At 38.2% G+C, this 20756-nt stretch overlaps 1 protein-coding gene across 1 annotated transcript in view; it reads right to left on the bottom strand.

Annotated features, from left to right (window-relative positions):
• HHIP (hedgehog interacting protein) overlaps positions 1-19522 on the bottom strand; it is a 93427-nt gene extending 73905 nt beyond the window's left edge. The window contains exons 1-4 of the mRNA XM_024246432.2: positions 18753-19522; positions 12899-13091; positions 6704-6860; positions 5811-6012 (exon numbers count right to left, since the gene is read on the bottom strand). Coding sequence (XP_024102200.1) covers positions 5811-6012; positions 6704-6860; positions 12899-13091; positions 18753-19031 — 831 coding nt within the window. The 5' untranslated portion in view covers positions 19032-19522. The remainder of the gene's footprint in view (positions 1-5810; positions 6013-6703; positions 6861-12898; positions 13092-18752) is intronic.
• Between the last annotated feature and the right edge of the window lie 1234 nt (positions 19523-20756).

Raw genomic sequence — 20756 nt, 5'->3', positions numbered from 1 at the left:
TACCAGGAGCAAAAACTAACTCAACCAAATGGAAAATTACACTGAGTTTATTTCACATTATTAAGGGACTTTTGGCTTTATGAAAAATAATTTTTCTTTGTGGGCATTTATACATTTAAAATGAGATTAAACTTACATAAAAATTGAAAATGACATTTTTCACAGAGTACAGAGCATTGTTATATAAAGGATCAGCAACACTCAATAAAATAAAAATAGTTGGATTAAAAGCCGTGTCATTACTACATTGATATTAGAAATAACTGCAGTCAAAAACTTTACTTACAAGAGGCCAAGTGTGGTGGAATCCCAGCACTTTGGGAGGCCGAGGCAGGTGCATTGCTTGAGTCCAGGAGTTTGAGAACAGCCTGGGCAACATGAGGAAACCCCGTCTCTACTAAAAATACAAAAATTAGCCAGGCATGGTGGCACACGCCTGTAATCCCAGCTACTCAGAAGGCTGAGGCAGGAGAATCTCTTGAACCCAGGAGGTTACAGTGAGCTGAGATCGCACCACCGCACTCCAGCCTGGGCAACAGAGCAAGACTCTGTCTCAAAAAATAAGCAAACACACACACAAAAAAATAAAAACATCTTTATTTGCAATCTGCATTTTGTTTATATTTTTACATGACATAAACGGTCTGTAACCAGAATTTTAAACTATAAAAAAAAAAGTTGCTTAAAAATTTGTATTTTGGGGAAGACAATTTCTACCACTTTTTGAATGAGTTTATTTATTGTTTATTTCCACCACTGTAGCAACTCTTTTTTAGATGAGGCATTATGACTTCTGAGCAGTAATCTGATAAGTCAAAAAGTTTAAAAATGCCATTCAGTATACAAAAATGTGCCACAATGGTGATTCTTCTATTGTAATATTTAACAGATATAATCTGTTGCTTTCTTTCTATTAACACAGGCTTTATTCTAACCTAATGTGTGCTTAAAAGCAGAGCTCTCAGCAGTTTTTCTGGGGAAGCATTTGTTACATGATCTAATAATCACCATATGTGTATGTGTGTATAATGTGTATGCATGCTACATTACCAATACTACTTTTGAAAAATAAATTGCTTCTCAATCTGCTTTGACTCATTTCACTTAAGCAAAAATACACTAATGCTTCATGGGTTGCCTTAAGATTGCAAGTCAAAGAAAAAATGTAAAAAGTTAGGTTTGACAAAGTTCAGAGAAATGGAACATCAGCCTCCATGGTTGATGAGGACTTAGATTTCACTAAATTTTTGATACTCATAATTATGTTTGTGATTTACAAGCCTGTGAAACCAGAGGCTGCCCCATCAGGGCTTGCCCTGGTGGACCCTGCATCCTCCTCCACATGCTCCTGTGACTCCTGGGCACCGGGACTACTGTCTCTCAAGAGCTCCACCTCAATTGGCTCAGTCACCCGGACAATTAGCAGCTTTCAGCCTCACGTCCTCTCCTCCCCTGGTAAAAGAACTGCTTCTAAAAGCATCTTTTGAAATGAGGATCCAAGTAGATAGAGAGGGACAGGAGTCCAGTGACACTTGTTCCAATGATAGACAAGCCTTTCAGCTGTGTCTGCTGTGTGCTGCCAGCCGAGGGCTGCTGAGGGTGTGAACCTCTTCATCCTCTGGCCACTCGCAAGAACTAAGTGGCAGAGAATGGTGTTTGCTAGTTTCCTTGAGGGGCCACCCTGTCAAGTGACAGGTTCGGGCATATCCTTCCTTTAACACACATGCAAAGCTAAGGCTGACTTTCACATTCTTGGCACTCAGGGGCATTTTGGTGAAATTACACTAGAGTATCTTCTGGTGGCCTTGTCGCTTTTAACAAGGGCTTACATATATAATCATAATCCACATATTTTAAGAACAGGAACAGTAGCAATTTTGCCAACTAGTTGAGCACCGGATTCCAAAATGGAACAGAAACAGAAAAAGATTAATGGGTAAAGCCATTTCCCAGTTAGAATTAACTTGAGATTTTTAAATACCATTTTTTTCAAATGGTATTTTGTATGCTTTATATCAAGCATCTTACATGCTGCCAGAATTAACCCAATTCCTCACTCAAGTTGGATAAGTAATATATATAAACTAAGTAAATTAGAAAAGGTACAGGGCAAATGACAACTGGTATCCAACCACCTGCTCTTAGTTGTTAAGTCAGCAATAGGACTTGGGTGTAGGCTTGGCAGAGAAAATGTGTCTCATTCAATGTGTAAGTGACCCAGAAGTTTGGCTCAGTCTACATCAGTGGTTTTCAAATTGGCTACACATTGAAATTACCTGGGAAAGCTTTAAAAACATATTGATGCCTGGGTGCCAACCCCAGATATTCTGACTGACTGTTTTGGGGTTTAAGAAGTTTTTTTTTTTTTGAAATGGAGTCTCGCTCTGTTGCCTAGGCTGGAGTGCAGAGGCATGATCTTGGCTCACTGCAACCTCCGCCTCCCAGGTTCAAGTGATTCTCTTGCCTCAGCCTTCTGAGTAGCTGGGATTACAGGTGCATGCCACCATGCCCGGCTAATTTTTTTTTGTAATTTTATTAGAGACATGGTTTCAACATATTGGCCAGGTTGGTCTGGAACTTCTGACCTCAAGTAATCCTCCTGCCTTGGCCTCCCAAAGCGTTGGAATTACAGGCATGAGACACCACACCCAGCTTTGCTATAAGAATTTTTGAAAGCTCCTGGGTGATTATACTGTGAAGCCATTCTTCACAGTATCATTAGAGGCATTAGTCTATCATTGCCAAGGACTTTACATAGACAAAGCTGGTTCTAGCACTTGCCAGAAGCTCTGATTTCAGAGCTCAGATATAAGCTCAATTTAAAGATTTCAAATCACCCAGTATTTAAAGAAGTGTTTCTTTCTGGAGATAGTAAAATTTTTGTAATTTTTGCCCTTTGGAATAAAACGATAACAACAGAACAATAACAACGCTGCATGTGCACATGCACACACACAGCCACACACACAAGGAAAGTTTTAAAGTTTGCTCATCAGTTTGACACGTGGCCCATTCTTCACAGTGCCAGTATTAGTGATTACCTAATCACTAATCATCAAAGAGCTATCGAATCACTACATATTTTAAAAACATATTCCTGACTTACTCTTTAATCTCAATGCCACAACTTTTTTTTCTATAGCAAAAAGAAGTTAATTCTTTAGCTTGTGCTTTGCATTTCTTGCAGATTAACTTTTTCTCTGTGAACTGTAGACAGTTTAGCCCCCAGGGTACTACAGTCTCCTACAATTTAGGCAGCACGATCTTGGTGTTTAAAAACAAGACATCATCTTTTTAGCTTCAGTCAGGACCCATTTAGGAAGAGTTGTCCATGTTCCCTTATGATTGGCTCTTGGCTGATGGCATCCCTCTCAAGCACTTATAAGAATCAGAGTTGGTAGAGGTTTAAAGAGATAAGCAAGTCCAACTCTTAGCCTCAAAAAAGGTCAGCCTTTACCATGTGACAGAAATCACTCCCAATTAATTTACATTAGCAGACAAGGAATTCCAGATTTTTTTTAATAGCCAGCAATAGATTTTAGAAACTCTTATAATCAGAAATTCCTCCTTATGTCTGACTTAACATATTCCTCTTGGTCATCAATTAATGTAATTGTGAAGGGGTTCTGCACTGTGGTTTTTATTATTCTCAATTTCAAACATGTGGAGGTTGGGTTTAGTATGTATTACCAATTCTGTGATTTGAGTATTGCAATTAATACTTCAGTCTGTTAAACGCTTTATGCCCTCTCTTCGGATTTTAAAACTGAAAAAATAGAAAATAGTTGATATGTACAATAATTTATGAAAATTAATATTGGTATTACTTATGCAAAATGATTATTGACAAACATAGAATACTGTCATAAATATGTGATAACTTTCATATATTAAAGAAGCCAGAAATAGCTGTGAAAATGCTTTTACATTACAAGTCTCTGAGGGGCAACCACCAAAATCAGTGCTATGATCAACTCATAAATGTGGTGGTATCTGCCCCATCATACTGACAGTGGCCTTAACTCTTCCAATCAGGGAGTTCCATAGACACTGAGATAAAGGCCACATGCAGCATGACCTGCTTGAAGTAAGAAGGATGTGATCTTATTACTCACTATCCACTCCAATATCCATGTGATATATTCCTATCTTGTGGACATAATTAGTGCTAAAACACCAAAGGAATTTAAAATATTGCATCTTAAAATATGTCATATAAGTTCACTAGAATAATAGGTTTTGAAGTATATTTTAGGCCCCAAAAACCTGGGAGCTCTTCTGGAAAAGGAGGTCTAAATTCTGCAAGTTTTCTTGTAAATTTGGCCAAGTACTGCAGAATTCCTGGAAGACTGCAGAACACACATACTCAGAACCAAGGTATTGTTATATCCTTGCTTGTACAATTTTATTACATAATGAGATATCTCCCTGTCAGAGCTGAATATGGTAATGAATCATCAGAGATCCCTACGAAGGGTGTAAATTGAAATAGGGATGCTGAAGGAACCCTGATTTAAAAGGCAGTCAAATTGAGGCAGAAACAAGAACATCAGTTCTTGTTATAAAACAATTTTCCAGTATTCTGAGCCGTCCTTACATCTATATTACATCATACATATCTTTTTAACACCAACATTTTTACTCAAAGCACATTTGAAAACTATTGTTAATATTAATATTAATTCTCTCAAATAATTAGTATTATTCTCAAATATCTGAAAATATTTTTAAAGCAACTTGGCAAGATGTATTATGGTTTTAATCTTCAACTCAGTAATGCCCTTCCTGTGAATGAGTATTAAGGAAGTCATCCATGACCAGATTAAGGAAAATGTACACGAATAATAAATAACATCATTTACAATGGTAAAAAATAAAGATGGGTCATCTTAACTCTCACACGATAAGAAAATGAAATAGATAGCAGGAATATATCTATATTTTTCCTGACTTGTTTCTTCTGATTTGGGTCTTCTTACCACTGGAGTACAGCACAACAAAGCAAGAAAGAGTTCATTTCTATGTGAGTAGAAGACTATAAAGCCTCCTTCAGGTTTTTTTTCAGTTAAGAAATGAAAAGGATAACCAGTTCTTCCCAAATCATATTGCTACTTTGTTTCATTCTAAAATAGGCATGAGCTATTAAATGTGTCTTAATTTTAGAACGTCATAATTTGCTTTATGGTTTAGTACTGCTAATGTTGTACTGTGTTACTCTTGTGAAACAAACTTGACAATAATTTTGTTTACATACCTAGGTTATTTAAAATGAGAATTCAAATTAGAGAAGTGAAAAAGAGGGCAATATATGTTATATAGATGGCTAATTATAGAAATATTTGACTTACCTGTAAAAACATTGTACAAGGAAGTCATAGTATAAGTAGTATTTTTTATGAGACAGATTCAAAAACAGAGATGGTGAAAGAATGATTTGCAATTGCCAAAATAACCAAAAGACCTCTTTGTTTCTACTAGCAAATGCTGATGTACAATCCTGTGTTATGCCCATTAAACAATATTTAAACAAATACTTTATAAAGCCAAAGATTCCTTTAAGTGTGTCAATTACATGGGGAAAGCATGTCAAATATCAATTCAATTGCAGTGCACAATAGTCAACAAATAACAGAAATTTAATGTTACTGTCCTAATTTAGGTGCCATAATTATTGTTTCTTATGTTGCCCCCTTATTTTCTCCTGCAAGATTCTTTCTTTTATTACAAAGAAATACCTTCAGTGAGGAAGGTAACACTAAAATAAAATTAACATAGCCAGCACAAAAATAAATAAAATTTAAAAAGCCAACCTTTATTCCACTTTGAACAAGTTTGTGAATGTCCAAATAAGGCTCCTTGAAAATTTCTCCTTCAGGGGTAAGTATCTTCACATAACCTTCTTTTTCCAGAATGAAGAGACGGTGCGAGCCATCCCCACTATGCAGGGCACCAACGGGCTGCCGCAGCCCACTCACAACCTCCTGAATACAGAAGCAGTTGTGTTTGTGCTTTCTAAACAAATTAAAGAAAACCAGTAAGCTTTTCTTGAGATGAAGGAGATAAGGGATGCACTTGGCATCCTTTTCAAACTCTATTTCCTCTAGGAATCATGGTTTTGAGAACCATGAAGTGCTTGCTAACCCAAGGGTCACAATATAATTCTTTTAAGTGGTTCTTTTAAATTCTTTCAATGGCAAAAAGCAAAACAGCCTTCTATCAGAAAGTAAAATAAGAGAATCAAAACATGTATATATTTTTCAAATGTCATAATCTCATTTTCTCATATTTCAGTGACTATAATTAAAATTAGTTTTACTCACAATAAATAAACCTTATGGAAGGCATGTAGAGAGAAAGTTCTAAGATCTATTTAGAAAAATCTGATTTGCTAATAGTAATTGTGCTGAACATTTTCACAGTGCCATAGGCTAACAACAATCATAAAATTCAGGCTTAAAACTATACCCATAAAATTCACATGAGTCATAGAGAAGCCAAGCTCATAATATAAGATTAGTAGTCTAAGTATTAAAAGCATTTAAGCTAGAATTTTAGAGAAACAAACTACCACAAAGAAAAAAATAAAGCATCTGGAGGATATAGCTGCTGAACATAAGCACAGACAGTTGATTCACTGTCAAAACCACAAGATTTGTCAGTTGGGTTTTTTTTAAAAGATTAAAGAGCATTTATCTTTATGAACCTGCTGATCTCTTCCACTTTGTCATATTCTTCCATCTGGTCCAAGTAGTTAGATGCTGGTCCTCTGACTTGTTTTCTTGGAAAATCTGGAAAGCACAACCCACCATCTTTTCTTGCATAGTAAAAGCAAAACTCATCCGCAGTTGTTTGAAGGAAACCTTTAAAAAATATAAAAAGACTCATTAGAAACACTTAATGTCATAGTAAAACCACCTTATCTGAAAGATGTAAGATGAGGAAAACAATTTTTAGAAACTAGATGGATATTTTAGGAAGAACCTAGACTGAAATAAAAACAGTCCTGTAATCCCACTACTTTGTGAGGCTGAGGTGGGTGGATCACCTGAGGTCAGGAGTTTGAGACCAGCCTAGTCAACATGGCAAACCCCGTCTCTACCAAAAATATAAAAATTAGCTGGGCATGGTGGCATGCGCCTATAGTCCTAGCTATTTGGGAGGCTGAGGCAAGAGAATCACTTGAACCAGGAGGTGGAGGTTGGAGTGAACCGAGAACACACCACTGCACTCTAGCCTGAGCCACAGAGTGAGACACTGTCTCAAAAAATAAATAAATAAATAAATAAATAAATACTAAATAAAAACAATGAAAAATATTGGGGGTTGGGATTCCCATTTGTGTTTTAAACTAAATTTAAAAATTGTGGTAAAAGTGAAATAATATTGTATTGGGTATTAAAGGCTCCCCTGAAGTACAAATAAGACAAACTCAGCATTTATCTTGCTATTGCATTGATGTCTTTTCAAGATTCTCTAGTTACTGTATGTTGTACCCGTGAGCTTATCTCATCAGTATTTAGCATTTTTTCCTACAATACTAAATAACTTCCTCAGATGAACAAACAAGAATCAAGAAGGAGACAGGCCATCAGGTGCCAGTTTTGGTCATTTTACAAGTCTTAGTGTATTGCCACTTACATAAGATTAAATAATAAATCTAATGAATAACACAAGGTCATTATATGCTATAATAAACAACTGACTCACTGTGTAATGATCAAGCAATGAATTGGTGCTTATAACAGAGCCTCCATTTTCAAATATGTAAGTGCCTTTTTCCTGCGCCTCACTTATAGGAGATAATGATTAATGTGTAATAGAAAAATTATATTTAAAATATTCCTTCAATCATCTCAAACAGAAAAGCTGACATATCAACAAGCCAAAACAAAAACACAACAGAGTTACTTAATAGGATCTAAAAGTAAGATGTTTTCTCTTTTCTTACACATTAAATATTTTATCATATAAAGAAAGCTATCTTTGAATATGAAAGAAAAGAACTTTATGGCAAAAAAGTTTTGATATTACTTTTACAATTTGAGTTAATAAGGTGTTACCTTTCTGGGACATATTAGCAAGATTCACTTCCACATTCTAATAATTTCTGCTCTCAAAATATGATGGTGCTACCAGAGTCAGTCTTATATATGGTCCTAAATTGCTGCTTCTGGTCTTATACTTTATATTATATATCTAAAGTTTTTATTTTTATATAACAAATTATATTTTCATACCTCATCAATTTTGTGATAAACATACTCAGTAGCTCAGTAGAAATTTAGAAGTTGTATAACAAATTCAGATTTAGCAAGGATTTCTAAGAATGAGAATTTGGGATCAGCCAAGTGAGACTCATCAATGGCGCATAAAAGACACTGCAAGTTTACTTTCTGTGTGCTTGACCTAGGACCCCTCAAACCTAAAACTTATCTTAGAATGTGAAGGTCCCAAATGGTTGTAAAGCTTGAAGTACATTTTGACCTAACTTTTGTGTGAAATGTCTCACCCTGAACTTTCTGAAAGAGACTCTTCCCTGCCAATTTCTAACTAGGCTATTGGAAAGGATCTTGTCTTGGCAACCAGGCAAGTAAGAGCAGATGTCCTTGGGAGTGTGTGTGTGTATGTGTGTGTGCATGCATGCGGTGGGGGGCACAGAGAAAAAGAGGCAAGCAGCTGGGAAGTGCTCCACGGGAGGGGCAAGGCAATTGGAAAGTTATCTTTCTTTGAAAAAAAATTCAAGGATTAGAAGCTGGGGAGAGGAATGAGGGCCATAGAAACATTTACTCATCTTTAGCAAGTCACCATTTGCAAAAGATAACTTTTCCCCTGCCTTCTTAAATGGGTAAGCATTCAGATGAAAACTGCCTAATAGCGTTAAACAAGTCTCTTAGAGGTAAAAAGAAAAAAAACCTAAATTGTTAAATCAAACTCTTTGCACAGTTTTGGGCTAGATCTTGTTTTGGAAATATTTACCATCAGGCAACAAAATCTCCATGCCTATATTATGCATTGAGGAAGACTGTCATATTATGGTCATATTTATAACTGGATATGTGAGTGAGAAATATAGTTTTAAGGTGATGTTTGCCAGAAGGGTCACAGAAAAATTTCAAAATGCAATTCAAAAGAAATTTCAAGCTTGCTTAAAAAAAAAGTGTGTTTCAGCATTACTGTCTACTAACCAATACCATCTTAAGGGGGAAATTAATTAACAATGCTGGTGGTCGATTCCAATATAAAGGGAATTAGTAACTGGGACAAATATGAGGAAATGAGAAGTCATTTTCAAACGGAATATCTAAAGATTAATGAATACATATTCATAAACTTGGTGGCTCCAGAGGTACAATGCCTGCTTAGCAAATTAAGAAAAAATACAGAATGTTAACAATAAATTTACTCCAAGCTTCTTATGTAATTTAGACAAACTGAATAACCTAAGTGTGAAAACCAACTCAAAAGATTTTTACTTAAATACATGGGCTTTTTTTTTTTTACAATCATGTAATTTTATTCGAATTTAAGTATCTAACACTTTTATTAATACTTTACCTTAAATGACCTGATGCTGCAGTGAACAATGATTTTTATTAACATTTATTGCCAGGGTTCCCTTTTGTTTGGCATTTTACTGAAAGTGCATGTTTTGCTCACTCGGGATCATCATAATATGGTCAGGTCTACTAATAATGAACAAACACCGAATATTTTAGCAGCTGTATTTTTTTAAGTTCTGATCATTTATCAACTATCTTGGATCTGTAAATATTCTCCTGGATCGTAAGCCTGGTTCTGCTATGCCACAAAGCACCCTATAAATACTGACGTATAAAATAAATGCTTCCTTGGAGTATTCTGAGTTCTCCCTTTTCTCTCAGCATGTATTCCAGGGAAAAGTTATTTTTCCTCATTATAAGTGCTGCTCATCATGATAAGGAAAAAAAAAGTTACTGACTCTTCATGAGTAAGACTTACTCATGAACATATCCTAATAGAAGTGGTGGATTTTGATATATCCATCTATTTATTCCTTCTGGTTTACTCTCCTTGGGACTAAGAAGACACATGTGTAAGCTAACTGACCAGGGTTAGGAATGGCTATGGACTAGAAAAATTCAGTTGAATCAAACCCTTGACCTTGGCCTTCTTAGCAATAGGATTATACCAATTGAACTAATTGTGTGCAGACATTTCATGCTACAATAACCTACTGCTGAGAAGATGAGGTCGAAGAGTGATAAAAATCATGACTACAGGTACAGAGGAAGAAGCAAGGCCAATAGATGTCCATTGATATCCTTCCCATAGAGTGTGTTATGCCTTCTTTTAGTGACTAGCAAAGTAGCTACCCTGCTCAGTTAAGCAGAAGAAAAGACCTGCAGAAATGAGTGGAGAGTTTTTGGCATTTTTGGAAGTTTTGAGAATTTACTTCCCTAAGTGAATTCACAACTGGAAAATATTATGATTAATAAAACTCTAGTATATACTCACTATATTGCTTTGTAATATCTTTTCCCAGTTTTGGGAAAATAAGCAGACTATGACTATTTCTTAATTAAGTTTTCTAGGAAGTAGCTATCTTGTAGGTATATGAATATTCTAAAGTGACTGTGCTTTCTTAAAGCCATGAAGTCAAAGCAAATGGTTAAGTCATTTATATGTACATTCTTCATGCATTGGGCAATAGGGAACAAATGAAGATGTCTCTGGAATTATTTATCTCTCCCAATTCTTCCAGCATTTGGCTTCTTTTAGCAAAATACATCCCTCGGGGTACCTTCCTCTTCAAGTTTTTGATTTGTAGAAAGATGAAGCTATTAATGAGGATAGTCAAAAAATGTTGATTAGTTTCTTCTAAAAAAGAATCACAAAGTAGCTGTTCCAACATTTTGAACTTCAGAGGAAAGTGAACCATATCATTAAATCAACTTAAGGGAAAACTATTAAAATTTGCTTTTATAGTAATTTCCAAAAAATCTGTGTTCCACAATTGTAAAGACACTTCTGTGCTGGGGGCAGGGGCAGGGAAGGGTGGGGATTAGCATCTTATTTATTGTACTTTAGGAAATGGTAACCTACATGCCAAGGATCAATCCAGGCAACAAATCGATTAGCATAAGTAATGCAAAGAGTGTGTTATCACAGCTCACTTTTGGGGCAAGTATAGAGAATGATCATTAGCATTTGATGTACGCAGGGGCAGCCCCCTCTGCTTGTCGGTAAAGCCTTCCAGAGTCTCTGGAAAGCACCGTTGCTGCTCTGTCCACCTCTAGAGTGGAGCTTTCATCTGGTTATCTTTCAAAGCAGCCTGGGTGGCCACCAAAAGCACTTGACATCTTGATGCACTTCAGCAGTTTTACATATATACAAACTTTGTAGAAAAATAAATTTGTCATTCGTCACCACATATGTTGATCTGGGGAGCGAGGTGCTTGCAGTTCTGGCTCTGAGCTGTTTGCTGTGCTCTCTCTTTCAGTGGATATTACTTTTATTTTATTGTTTTTGGAAGCTAAAATTACTTCAAATATATAAAGACCCCCACAGTTAAGTCCCCAAATCTAGCATGTTGTATTTATCTAAAGTAGATAATGGTAAATAAAAATGCTAAGTATTGATATCACTTTCAATTTATAGTCCTAAAGGCAAATGTTCAAGACTTGAAGTTTCCAGCAAATATTTATGGTATCTAATCTGTTATCACTTCTTTGTAGGCCATCTAGGCAACCGTGACCTATTCTACTTTGCTTTGGGGAATGTGATAAAGAGGAAGAAACAGCTGCTTGAGAAAAGGCTTAGAAACATGGCTGTGGTTTATGAAGACAATAATAATATTTTCATATTGAATGGGTTTAGATATATGTTATACTAGATGCAAGGGAGCAAGCAACCCTAGTCAAAATGTTTTATAAGGTTATTAAGAGAGCTATATTAAAAATACAAAGGTCTACACTTTCCTGGGTCAGAGAAAAAAGTAAAATGTACATAGCACTTAAAAAAATTCTCTCAGTGCATTCTACGGTTCTTAAAGCTTGTCTTTTCCTTAAATACTGCTTAATCTTCAGTAGATTTGTGTGCGACTTTGCCTAACTAAACAGAATGTCTTGTTAAATTATTTTCTTCCTCTATGTTGAGTCTTCCAACTAAAGCAAGAGCAACCAAAATTTACAAATTTTTGATGATAAAAATTAATGAATATATATGCTTATTGGAGTCCAAACTACAATAGTGACTAGGCATGTTCATGACACTATATGCATAAGAACGTCCGTATCTCTCCTATCACCTTTTCATTGTATAACTTTGATTAAGGCGTTTGACTTCTCCCAAGGCTCAGATTTCCTCATCTGTCAATTGGAGAGGACTCCACTGTTCCTACCTACCTTACAGGGTTTTTGAGGAGAAAATTTGTCATTTTATGTGAAAGTGCTTTGTAAGATATTACTTTTTGGATTCCTAATCATATTTTGTTTAAGGATCTATCTTACAAGTCAGTGGACTTTCTCCAATATATATATGTATCAGCTATGTAGAAGAAGACGCTGCCTTGATATTGAAGCTGATGTTAGGTAAAGAAGGCACCAACGAGGAATTTGGATTGAGAATCCAACGTGTGTAAAGATTACCACCTGTAATCTGTTAAGCTGTTATTATCAGCTTAACAAGAAATATATAACAAGTCAACAAAACCAATTATAATATTTGCAGACTGAAATTACAGTATTCCCTTTAGAGGCAATAAAAGTTATAAATTTGGAAATGTTATTTATGAGGTAAAATAGGCATTTTTAAAGGCAAGATAAATTTTACAAGTTTTGTAAATAAGCATTTAAGTACAAGTATCTTACAAGGATATTGTGCAGTGGTTTATTTTACTTATGCATTTTTTTTTTCTTACCTGGAATATGGCCTCGGCAAGTGTAAAAGAATTCTTTGCAATAGTCTTTGCAGAGCAGAGGAAGTACTAGGTCTCTTTCCAAGGCTTCTCTCTCAGGTGAGTGGAACAGGTTTTGAGAATGTGGAGAGCAAAGTGCACATTTGATTTCCTCCAGTAACTTCCCACATTCTGTGTTGTTGTTAACAGAAAATATCTGAAAGCCATAAATCAGAAACAAACATTTTTTTAGTTAGGTAAAGTTAGGTTTAGTTATTATTATTATGTTTTGCAATTGTGTAAGTAGAGAAGTCTAATTTAGCCAGTGAAGTTTTTTGAAAAGAATTACTGTGTCACAATACAGAATGCCTTTATAAGGATACAAGTATAGTCTCTGGAGCTGGGCTGGGAGAATAAAGGACAGGGATACATAAAAGTGCTTCTTATTCCTGCAAATCAAAGACTTCATCTGTACTTCAGGTGTGAAAAATTAAAAGGCAATTATATTTAGACTCTTTAAGCCTTTATCACTTCATTCTGCCTCAAAGTATATACTGAATGATATTTAACTTTAAAATTCCAACCTTTGTCCAACCGCATGCAAAACAGAATTTTTCAAGACATGGCTTATTTGTGTCTTACGTGAAAATCTATTTCATTCCTGAAATTCTTAATATGATAATGTCAAAAATATACTTGGGTTACATTTTTTTAAAATTTCAGTTAGTTTTCAATCTGCAGACTGCATTAGGGAAAATTTTCTAAAGTAGGATTTGCTGTTCATGTTTTATAAAAATAATATCCAAAGTGAAATTAAACAGGTTTAAAACCAATTTTTATTATTCATTATATCTTAGCCAGGAAAAATTTTTTAACTAGGTCCTCAGGTATGTTATATGCATGAATAAACACAAGAGTTTAACGAAGTGTTTTTGAATAATATGTAGTGAATTTTAATGAAAAATGGCGTACCTTCATCACAATTTTTACAATGACATGTCTTTTATTTCAATAAGACCACTTTGAGTTATTGATTCATTGAGTTTAGCAATTAGCGGACAGAATAGGTCTTGTTGTTTAGCAGTAACTTTAAAAACCTGACTTCAGAGTCTCCTTTAATATATATAGAAGGCAATATCAACACAATATTTGACATATGAAATGTAGTGCTGTCAAAATCAAGTATTGATTTTTTATATTAAAAACATCATAATGGAATTGAATTTTATACCTTTTCCCAATTCATCTAACTATATTTATACTTTATTACTTCTTTAGAACTGTCAACCAAAATTAACATTTTAAATTCTAGAGCACTGCCTTAAACAAATATTCCATTCACAAATTAAGGTTCTAATTTGGGTAAATCTATGGCTTCTGTTTTTTGGGATAATGATATTCTAGGTCATCACAAAAACTTGAATCTGCAAGAGCAAAGTAACGAAAAAAATTGAATACAAGCATACTGAAATTTTAATATGCAGCAAGTCCAATACAAGTTATCATATTTTGGAAAAATGTATAATGGGTTGTAGCTACAATATTCAGAAAAGTTATTATTAATCACAATTATATTTACTGTCTTATCAATTTATTTAAATAACAGTTGCTTAAATGGATAAAATTTTCTAAAAGGAAACATACACTATACCCTTAGAATTTGCATTCCAAGAATGTTTTAAATGTCTTTTATCGTCCATACTCTGGCAGACCTCACCAGATCTATTTAATATTAATAGTGTTCAACTGTGTTCTGTTTGTTTATCATATAGCAATTCTGTTTGTTTATCATATGGCAGTCCACTGAGAACAAAACAACTGCAGGATGCTGAAGGCACCTCTTTTGCTGGCTGAAAAACTGGAATGTAATTACCTTTGGTTTTATGGAGATTATGCATGCTTCCATTTTTTATAGCTGAAAACAAAATGATCCTCGTATACTCTCTCAGCTGCTATCCAGGAAGAGCTTGATTTTAGTGCCTAAGGAATTTTGTCTTTTACAATTTTTGGAATGTATTCTGGTCACAGATCTCTCATCAAACGTTTCAGAAGTAGGATTCAATAAATTATCTGAAATCAAGTATAATGTTATTCTTTTTAAAGTTTCATGCTGTTCTGGCCCAGCAGGATGGTAACACTTTGCTCTGTGTGAGGTCTGCAGTGTAAATACCTATTTGAAGATAGATAGAGCCATCATTCTGGCTTTGGTTTCAATGAACCAATAGTCTTACTGAAGTCAATTAAACTGACTCAGCCAAAGCTGCAACAGTGTTTTAGACAGCTGAGTCTGGGTGTGTGTAGGGTAATTTCTTCTTCTTTTTTGCCTATGTGTCTGTGTCTTATATAGGTCCTTAACTTTATTTCTGATGATGCCGTCAATCTTAAGAAGAAATTTAAGCTAATTTCCTGTTTCAATTTTTAAAAGCCGTATACAAAACCATCACAGTGGTTTAAAGTAAATATACTTCAGAAATCATGTAAAACTTGGAAACATTATTACAGCATGCCTAGTAATCATTGTGGCTGTTGCTAATTTATAACATCTGGCAGGTCATCCTTTAATCTTTAGCCACACGAAAGTAAAATCCATAGAAGGGTAAGATAAATAGGGGATACACAGTAAAGTGTGGCCTCCAACTATAGCTTATCAACAAATAGTAAAATGGGTGACAGAGACCTTCTGTATTTCTCTTTATTTACCAAGTAACTAAACAAAGAGGGCAAAAGGCACCCACATGGGTTCGATGAGGGGACAGAAGGAGAAAATACAAGACAGTATATTAAGATGTCGCCTTAAGATCACTTGGTACACAAAAAGTTATTTCTAAAAATCATATGCCTACAAGGTTGTTCAGCTGTTGGGTAGAACACATGTGTCTCTGAACTATAGTGCTGGATTATGTCATTAAAGAGTTCAGTTTCAATTTTAGGCTAATATGTAAATAGATCATTGTACTAAGGCAGCTGTTAAAGGGACCCCAGGATGAGTTATTTGTTTAGTTGGATGTGTTCAACAATAGCCTTTGTCCCTGAAAGAGCCAGAGCAAACAAATGATTGTAAAAGGGCACACTTGAAAACAATTACTTTTCACCCATTCCTTGACAGCTTTGGCTGTGAAACCACCCAAGGTAGAGAGAGCTTCTATGCCTCTGTGGCTACAAGTTAAGTTTTAGAAATGGGGGTATTTCAGTTGGTTGCAGATTCAGTTTGGTTAATAAGAATTAGATCCTTTTAGCATGCTGTATTTAGAAAGTGTGAAAATATTGCTAAGATAATATGACTTCCTAAATTTTGACAGTACTTATTTGTCATGGTAGTTAACAATCTTATTACAATATACAACATTATTAAAATATACAAAAAATTAAAATAGAGCATAATTCCACGGCTAAAGAATTGAACTCAATTCTAGTTCATTAAAGAAAATTTCTTAGCCTAGAAACAGGACTTAATTGCATAGCTGAGCATGCTAATATTCCTACCTAGTTTGCTACTATCTATTTGTCTAAGAAATTTCTTCCTGTAGGAAAAAGCTACTACTGTAGTTTCTTGAAAAGCTGCAGAAATCTTTCTGGGGATTTTTTTTTTCTTCCATAAACAAAAAAGGGCCCTTTCAAATAGCAATCATCTCTCCTGTATACACATTATGAAATAAGATCCTAACATATATTATAATCCAGGAAGGCTTACGGGAAAAAGGGAAACACTGAAGTTTATTATAAAATAACATGTTTTAAAAACTATTAAAACTTGAGAACTAACATAGGTCAAGAATGCATATGCATAGCTATAGCAAATCTCTGTTTTGAACAATTTGGGTATTGTTAGTTTATAAACCACTTGTAATAGAACCAGCAAAAGTCTAGTGTACCAAACTTAATTCAGACACACTTTCCAAATGAGTAGGGGTTTGTTGGAGATTGTAAGCACATAAAACAGAAAGGAATGTGTATAGTTAACATGGCAGATTGCTTCCTAAAGAATGATTTATTTAAAAAAAATTTTATATAACTTCTCTTAAGGGCTATAACTCCCCTTGGTCCCCTCCCCCTTCCCCTTCTCCCCACCATTTAGTCAAGAACAAAATTTTCATTCCACGTGCCTCTGGAAGAGTTGAGTATTGCAGGGGTCTCTAGATCATCAGTATATTCATAGTACGTATTGCACCAAGGGAGACTTAATGGCAAATATTTCTAAACTTTTCTCTGAATTTCCTGGTTCTTTAGGGCTCCTGATAAAACCTTTAAGGTGACCTGAATGTAGCTATTTTGAAACTTAATTCAATTGCAACACAAGAGCTTAATGACATTGTTTTGAATAAAATCCTGGAATATCTGCTCCCTGAATCTCAGGCTCCTGCTGCATATGGTAAGAATAAAAAGAGAGTTGCAGCTGAAAACCTGCAGCAAGACAGTTCTCACTCATCTGGGAATAGAAGGAGTTGGACAAATGCTCCCTCAAAAGGCATGAACATTTGGACAGAGCTGGGGACTGAAAGAGAATGATGTTCTCTAGTTTCACCCATTAGTGAACCAACTAACAAATACAATGGTGTTGTTGTTATTCTTTTGCCATAAGCAACAGGACTCTGTGTGTGGGCAGCAGTTTAGTGGGGAGGAGGATAAGTCGACCCCTTTTTGTCCTATTGATTTTTTCCTATTTGCATGACTTGAGCAAATTAAATGATGCAATATGGCTTTTTGTTACAAAACAAAGTGAGAGATACCACCCAGACACATATGTTGATTCGTAGGAGCTGTTTACATGAGAATAGAGTGAAATCTACCGTGAACTGAGCATAAAAATTAGATTCAGCCTGGGTATTTTTTTTTTTTTTTTATTATGCCTGGGCCAGCAAGACTGAAGCACAAGTTTTCCAAGAGTCTCTCAGACCTTGACAACTGGCAGTGTTCTAACAGAGGAATTCTTAATTAAACCTAAAATGGGGAAAGGGAGGGGGAGCAAAGACACCTGATTGTTTATTTCACGTGCAGTGATTGTTAATGATGTGACCCAGCAATCATTCCTTGGAGTACAGTAGATACCACCCATGACTGCATCTCCTGGCAAGAACGATATTGCAAACTCAAAAACAAACGTGTCTTTACAGTCAACAAACACCATGTTAGTATTTAGTTAAACTTATTAACACGAGGATAACGTAAATGCCATTACTCTTAAAACAAATTCTTAGAGTAGATCTTCCAAGACACCAACTGACCCTGAAAGTCTGAATTTATAATGTTACAAAATGACGGAGAATCGTCTCAGTTTTATGTGATAAATAACGCCCCAGCAAAATCTTTCGCCAGGTTTTTTCAGGTCCCTAACAGGAGGACCAGGAGTTCCTTTCTGTTGGTTTAACTAATGTAATGCAAGACACCCCCCTCTGACGGGGCTGGGGATCATAAACCAACCATGCTTCAACATCCTTTACGATTCAATCCTCTCCCTAACCGAGCACGTGGAGAAAACAGCACAAATCTTTTTACCCTAGAAAAATAAACCGGAAACCACAGCCACCTTAATTTACAGTTTCACCGCAGCCAATGCCCCATTCGATCCAAAATACACTGTTCATCGCGATTCGTTTAAAATATTTACCCAGCCCAGGGTGCGGGTACCGCAGAAGCGTCTGTTTTCAGAGATAGGCAAGTTTGCACAGCATCCCGACCGCGGACTCTGGGGGCGGAAATGCTACTTGCTTACCCCAGAGGAACACACAACGGAATCACGTTAGCGCTTTAGAAAAGTTATGAAAAGAACTCCCCCAAAGAAGTTTTGCCCTTCTTACAGCCACCGGCTTTGCCAGAGCCACAGGGAACCCCACCCAGCCACTATGCCAAGTACGTATCCGTGAGGCCGGTGAGTGCCTACCTTATTCTCCAGGCGCCCCAGCCCCGGGCTGTCACTCCGCAGGCAGCAGGACAGCCGAGGGTAGAAGCCACCGCACAGCATCTCTCCCCCACTCAGCAGCTCCAGCTGGGACATCATCCTCCTGTCTCTCCTTTTCAGGCGCTTCGGGGGGTTCCCATTCAGGCACCTTCTCCTCCTTGCTCCGCTCCCTTCGTTTCTTTCCCCAAACTTAGCATCTCCTTCAAAGAAGCCCAGAGCCACGGCCAGCAGCAGCAGCTTAAAGGAGAGCATCTTCAGCATCGTCTGCCCAGAGCAGCAGGGGCTGGGCGCGGGAGGATGGGGGAGAACGCCACTGCCCAGCAGGGGCACTAGGGCGCAGCTCCAGGAGGAGGTTGCGGGGCTGTAGGGCACTCCAGAGACAGAGGGAGGTGGCGGGGACAAAAATATGTACAGCGATGCAACTTTGCAAAAAATAAAAGACGCGGCAATGGGTCCAATGCCTTAGGGGATCCCGAGGAGCGAGATAAAGTTGTGCGGATGACACCGTTTGCAGTTGTGCCAGTGTCAGTTGAGTTAGGGGCTTTCTGCTGCGGCTGGGAAGTGGGAAGAGGAGAAGGAGTTGGAAGAGGAGGAAGAAAAGGAGAGGACAGCCACAGATGTTCACTTGTCCGTGTAACGGGAGTTGTTTAGGTGGGACAGTAGCAGGAACAGAAACGGCGACGGCGGCGGCGGGGCAGGCGGAGGCAGGGCCAGCGCTGGGCTCTAGATGATGCTGAGGTCTCCTCTGCCGGCGGCTGCAGCTTCTCACACAGCCTCTCATGTTTCGCTCCCTCTTTTCTTCTTCTTTTTAACTAGCGCGCGGGGAGGTGCTGCCACAGCGCGCCCCTTGACGTCACCGCTTCTCGCGCGCCCCCGCCCAGGGTGGGGGGAAAGGGAGGGGGCGGCCCCCGCGCGAGCGCGTCCCCCGGGCCCCGGCGGCCTCCCTGCTGCGGCGGGGAGGGGCGGCTAGCCGCGACGGCGGCGGACGGAGGGGGAGGGCCGCGAGCCTTCGGAGCCAGCCTCGAGGGTGCTGAACCCAGCGCGCCCGCCTCGCCGCGGCCCCCGGGTGGGGGCGTCCACGGCCCCGGTTCCCGGCGGGCTTGGGGCAGGGACGCAGTCGGGAGATTCCGGGACTGCCCGGCTGCTGCAGCCCGCAGGCTCCTCTCTCCTCCCCGCTTCCCCTCCTCACTGCCTGGGCTAAAGGCAGCCAAGCTGAGGCTCCGAGAGAAAGTAAGTAAGAGTGGGCCGTAGGAGGTGGGAAGGGAGGGACCCCTTCCAGGGCCATCCCAACCCCAGTCCCCCGGCCCGCCCCTCGCCCCGTGGGAGGGTGAACTAAGTGGGCTGGAGCGGACGGGAGGGAGCTTTTGGGCCCCTTTGTCTCCCCCAGCCGCACGGACACCCCCATTTTCCACACTGATTTTCAATGTGAAGCTCAAGTCCTCAAAGATCTTTCGTGGGGTCTGACTTAGAGGCAGGGGGACATCCCAGATGCCGTTGAGTAGGCTGAGACGGTTTGGAGACTCATCCTCGCCGGAGGTCCTGCAAGCCACTGAAGTGGCACAGACGCGTGTGCGCGGAGTGGGGCGGTGTGTCGGGCCACAGGCCAAGCCCGAGTCGGCCTCCCAGAGTGTTTGCCTCGGTTTGGGCGGGTTAGTCCCCTACGCCCCTTTCAGGGCCCCACATGTGTTCGGGAATAAGCCGGGCCCCGCTGGTGCCATCTGGGAACACAGGTTCTTGGGCCGCAGGTGGACGGAGAGAAGCTGGGCGCGGAATTAGTGTTCGTTTTAAAACACACACACACTCACACACACACACACACCCCTGCACGCACGCGCGCGCACTCCCTGGGGAGAGGTTCCCAGGGGTGTAGAAACAAGACGTTAGATCTGGAGAAAGAATTAGATGCAAGTTTGAGGGCGTCCAGAAGCGCTGTGCTCTACTTATCCCCGTGTATACAAATAAATTAACCTTTTCCCCAGCTAGACA

Source organism: Pongo abelii, chromosome 3, assembly GCF_028885655.2.
Source record: "Pongo abelii isolate AG06213 chromosome 3, NHGRI_mPonAbe1-v2.0_pri, whole genome shotgun sequence".
In the NCBI taxonomy this organism is placed as follows: domain Eukaryota; kingdom Metazoa; phylum Chordata; class Mammalia; order Primates; family Hominidae; genus Pongo; species Pongo abelii.
This window is presented reverse-complemented; position numbering and strand designations above follow the sequence as displayed.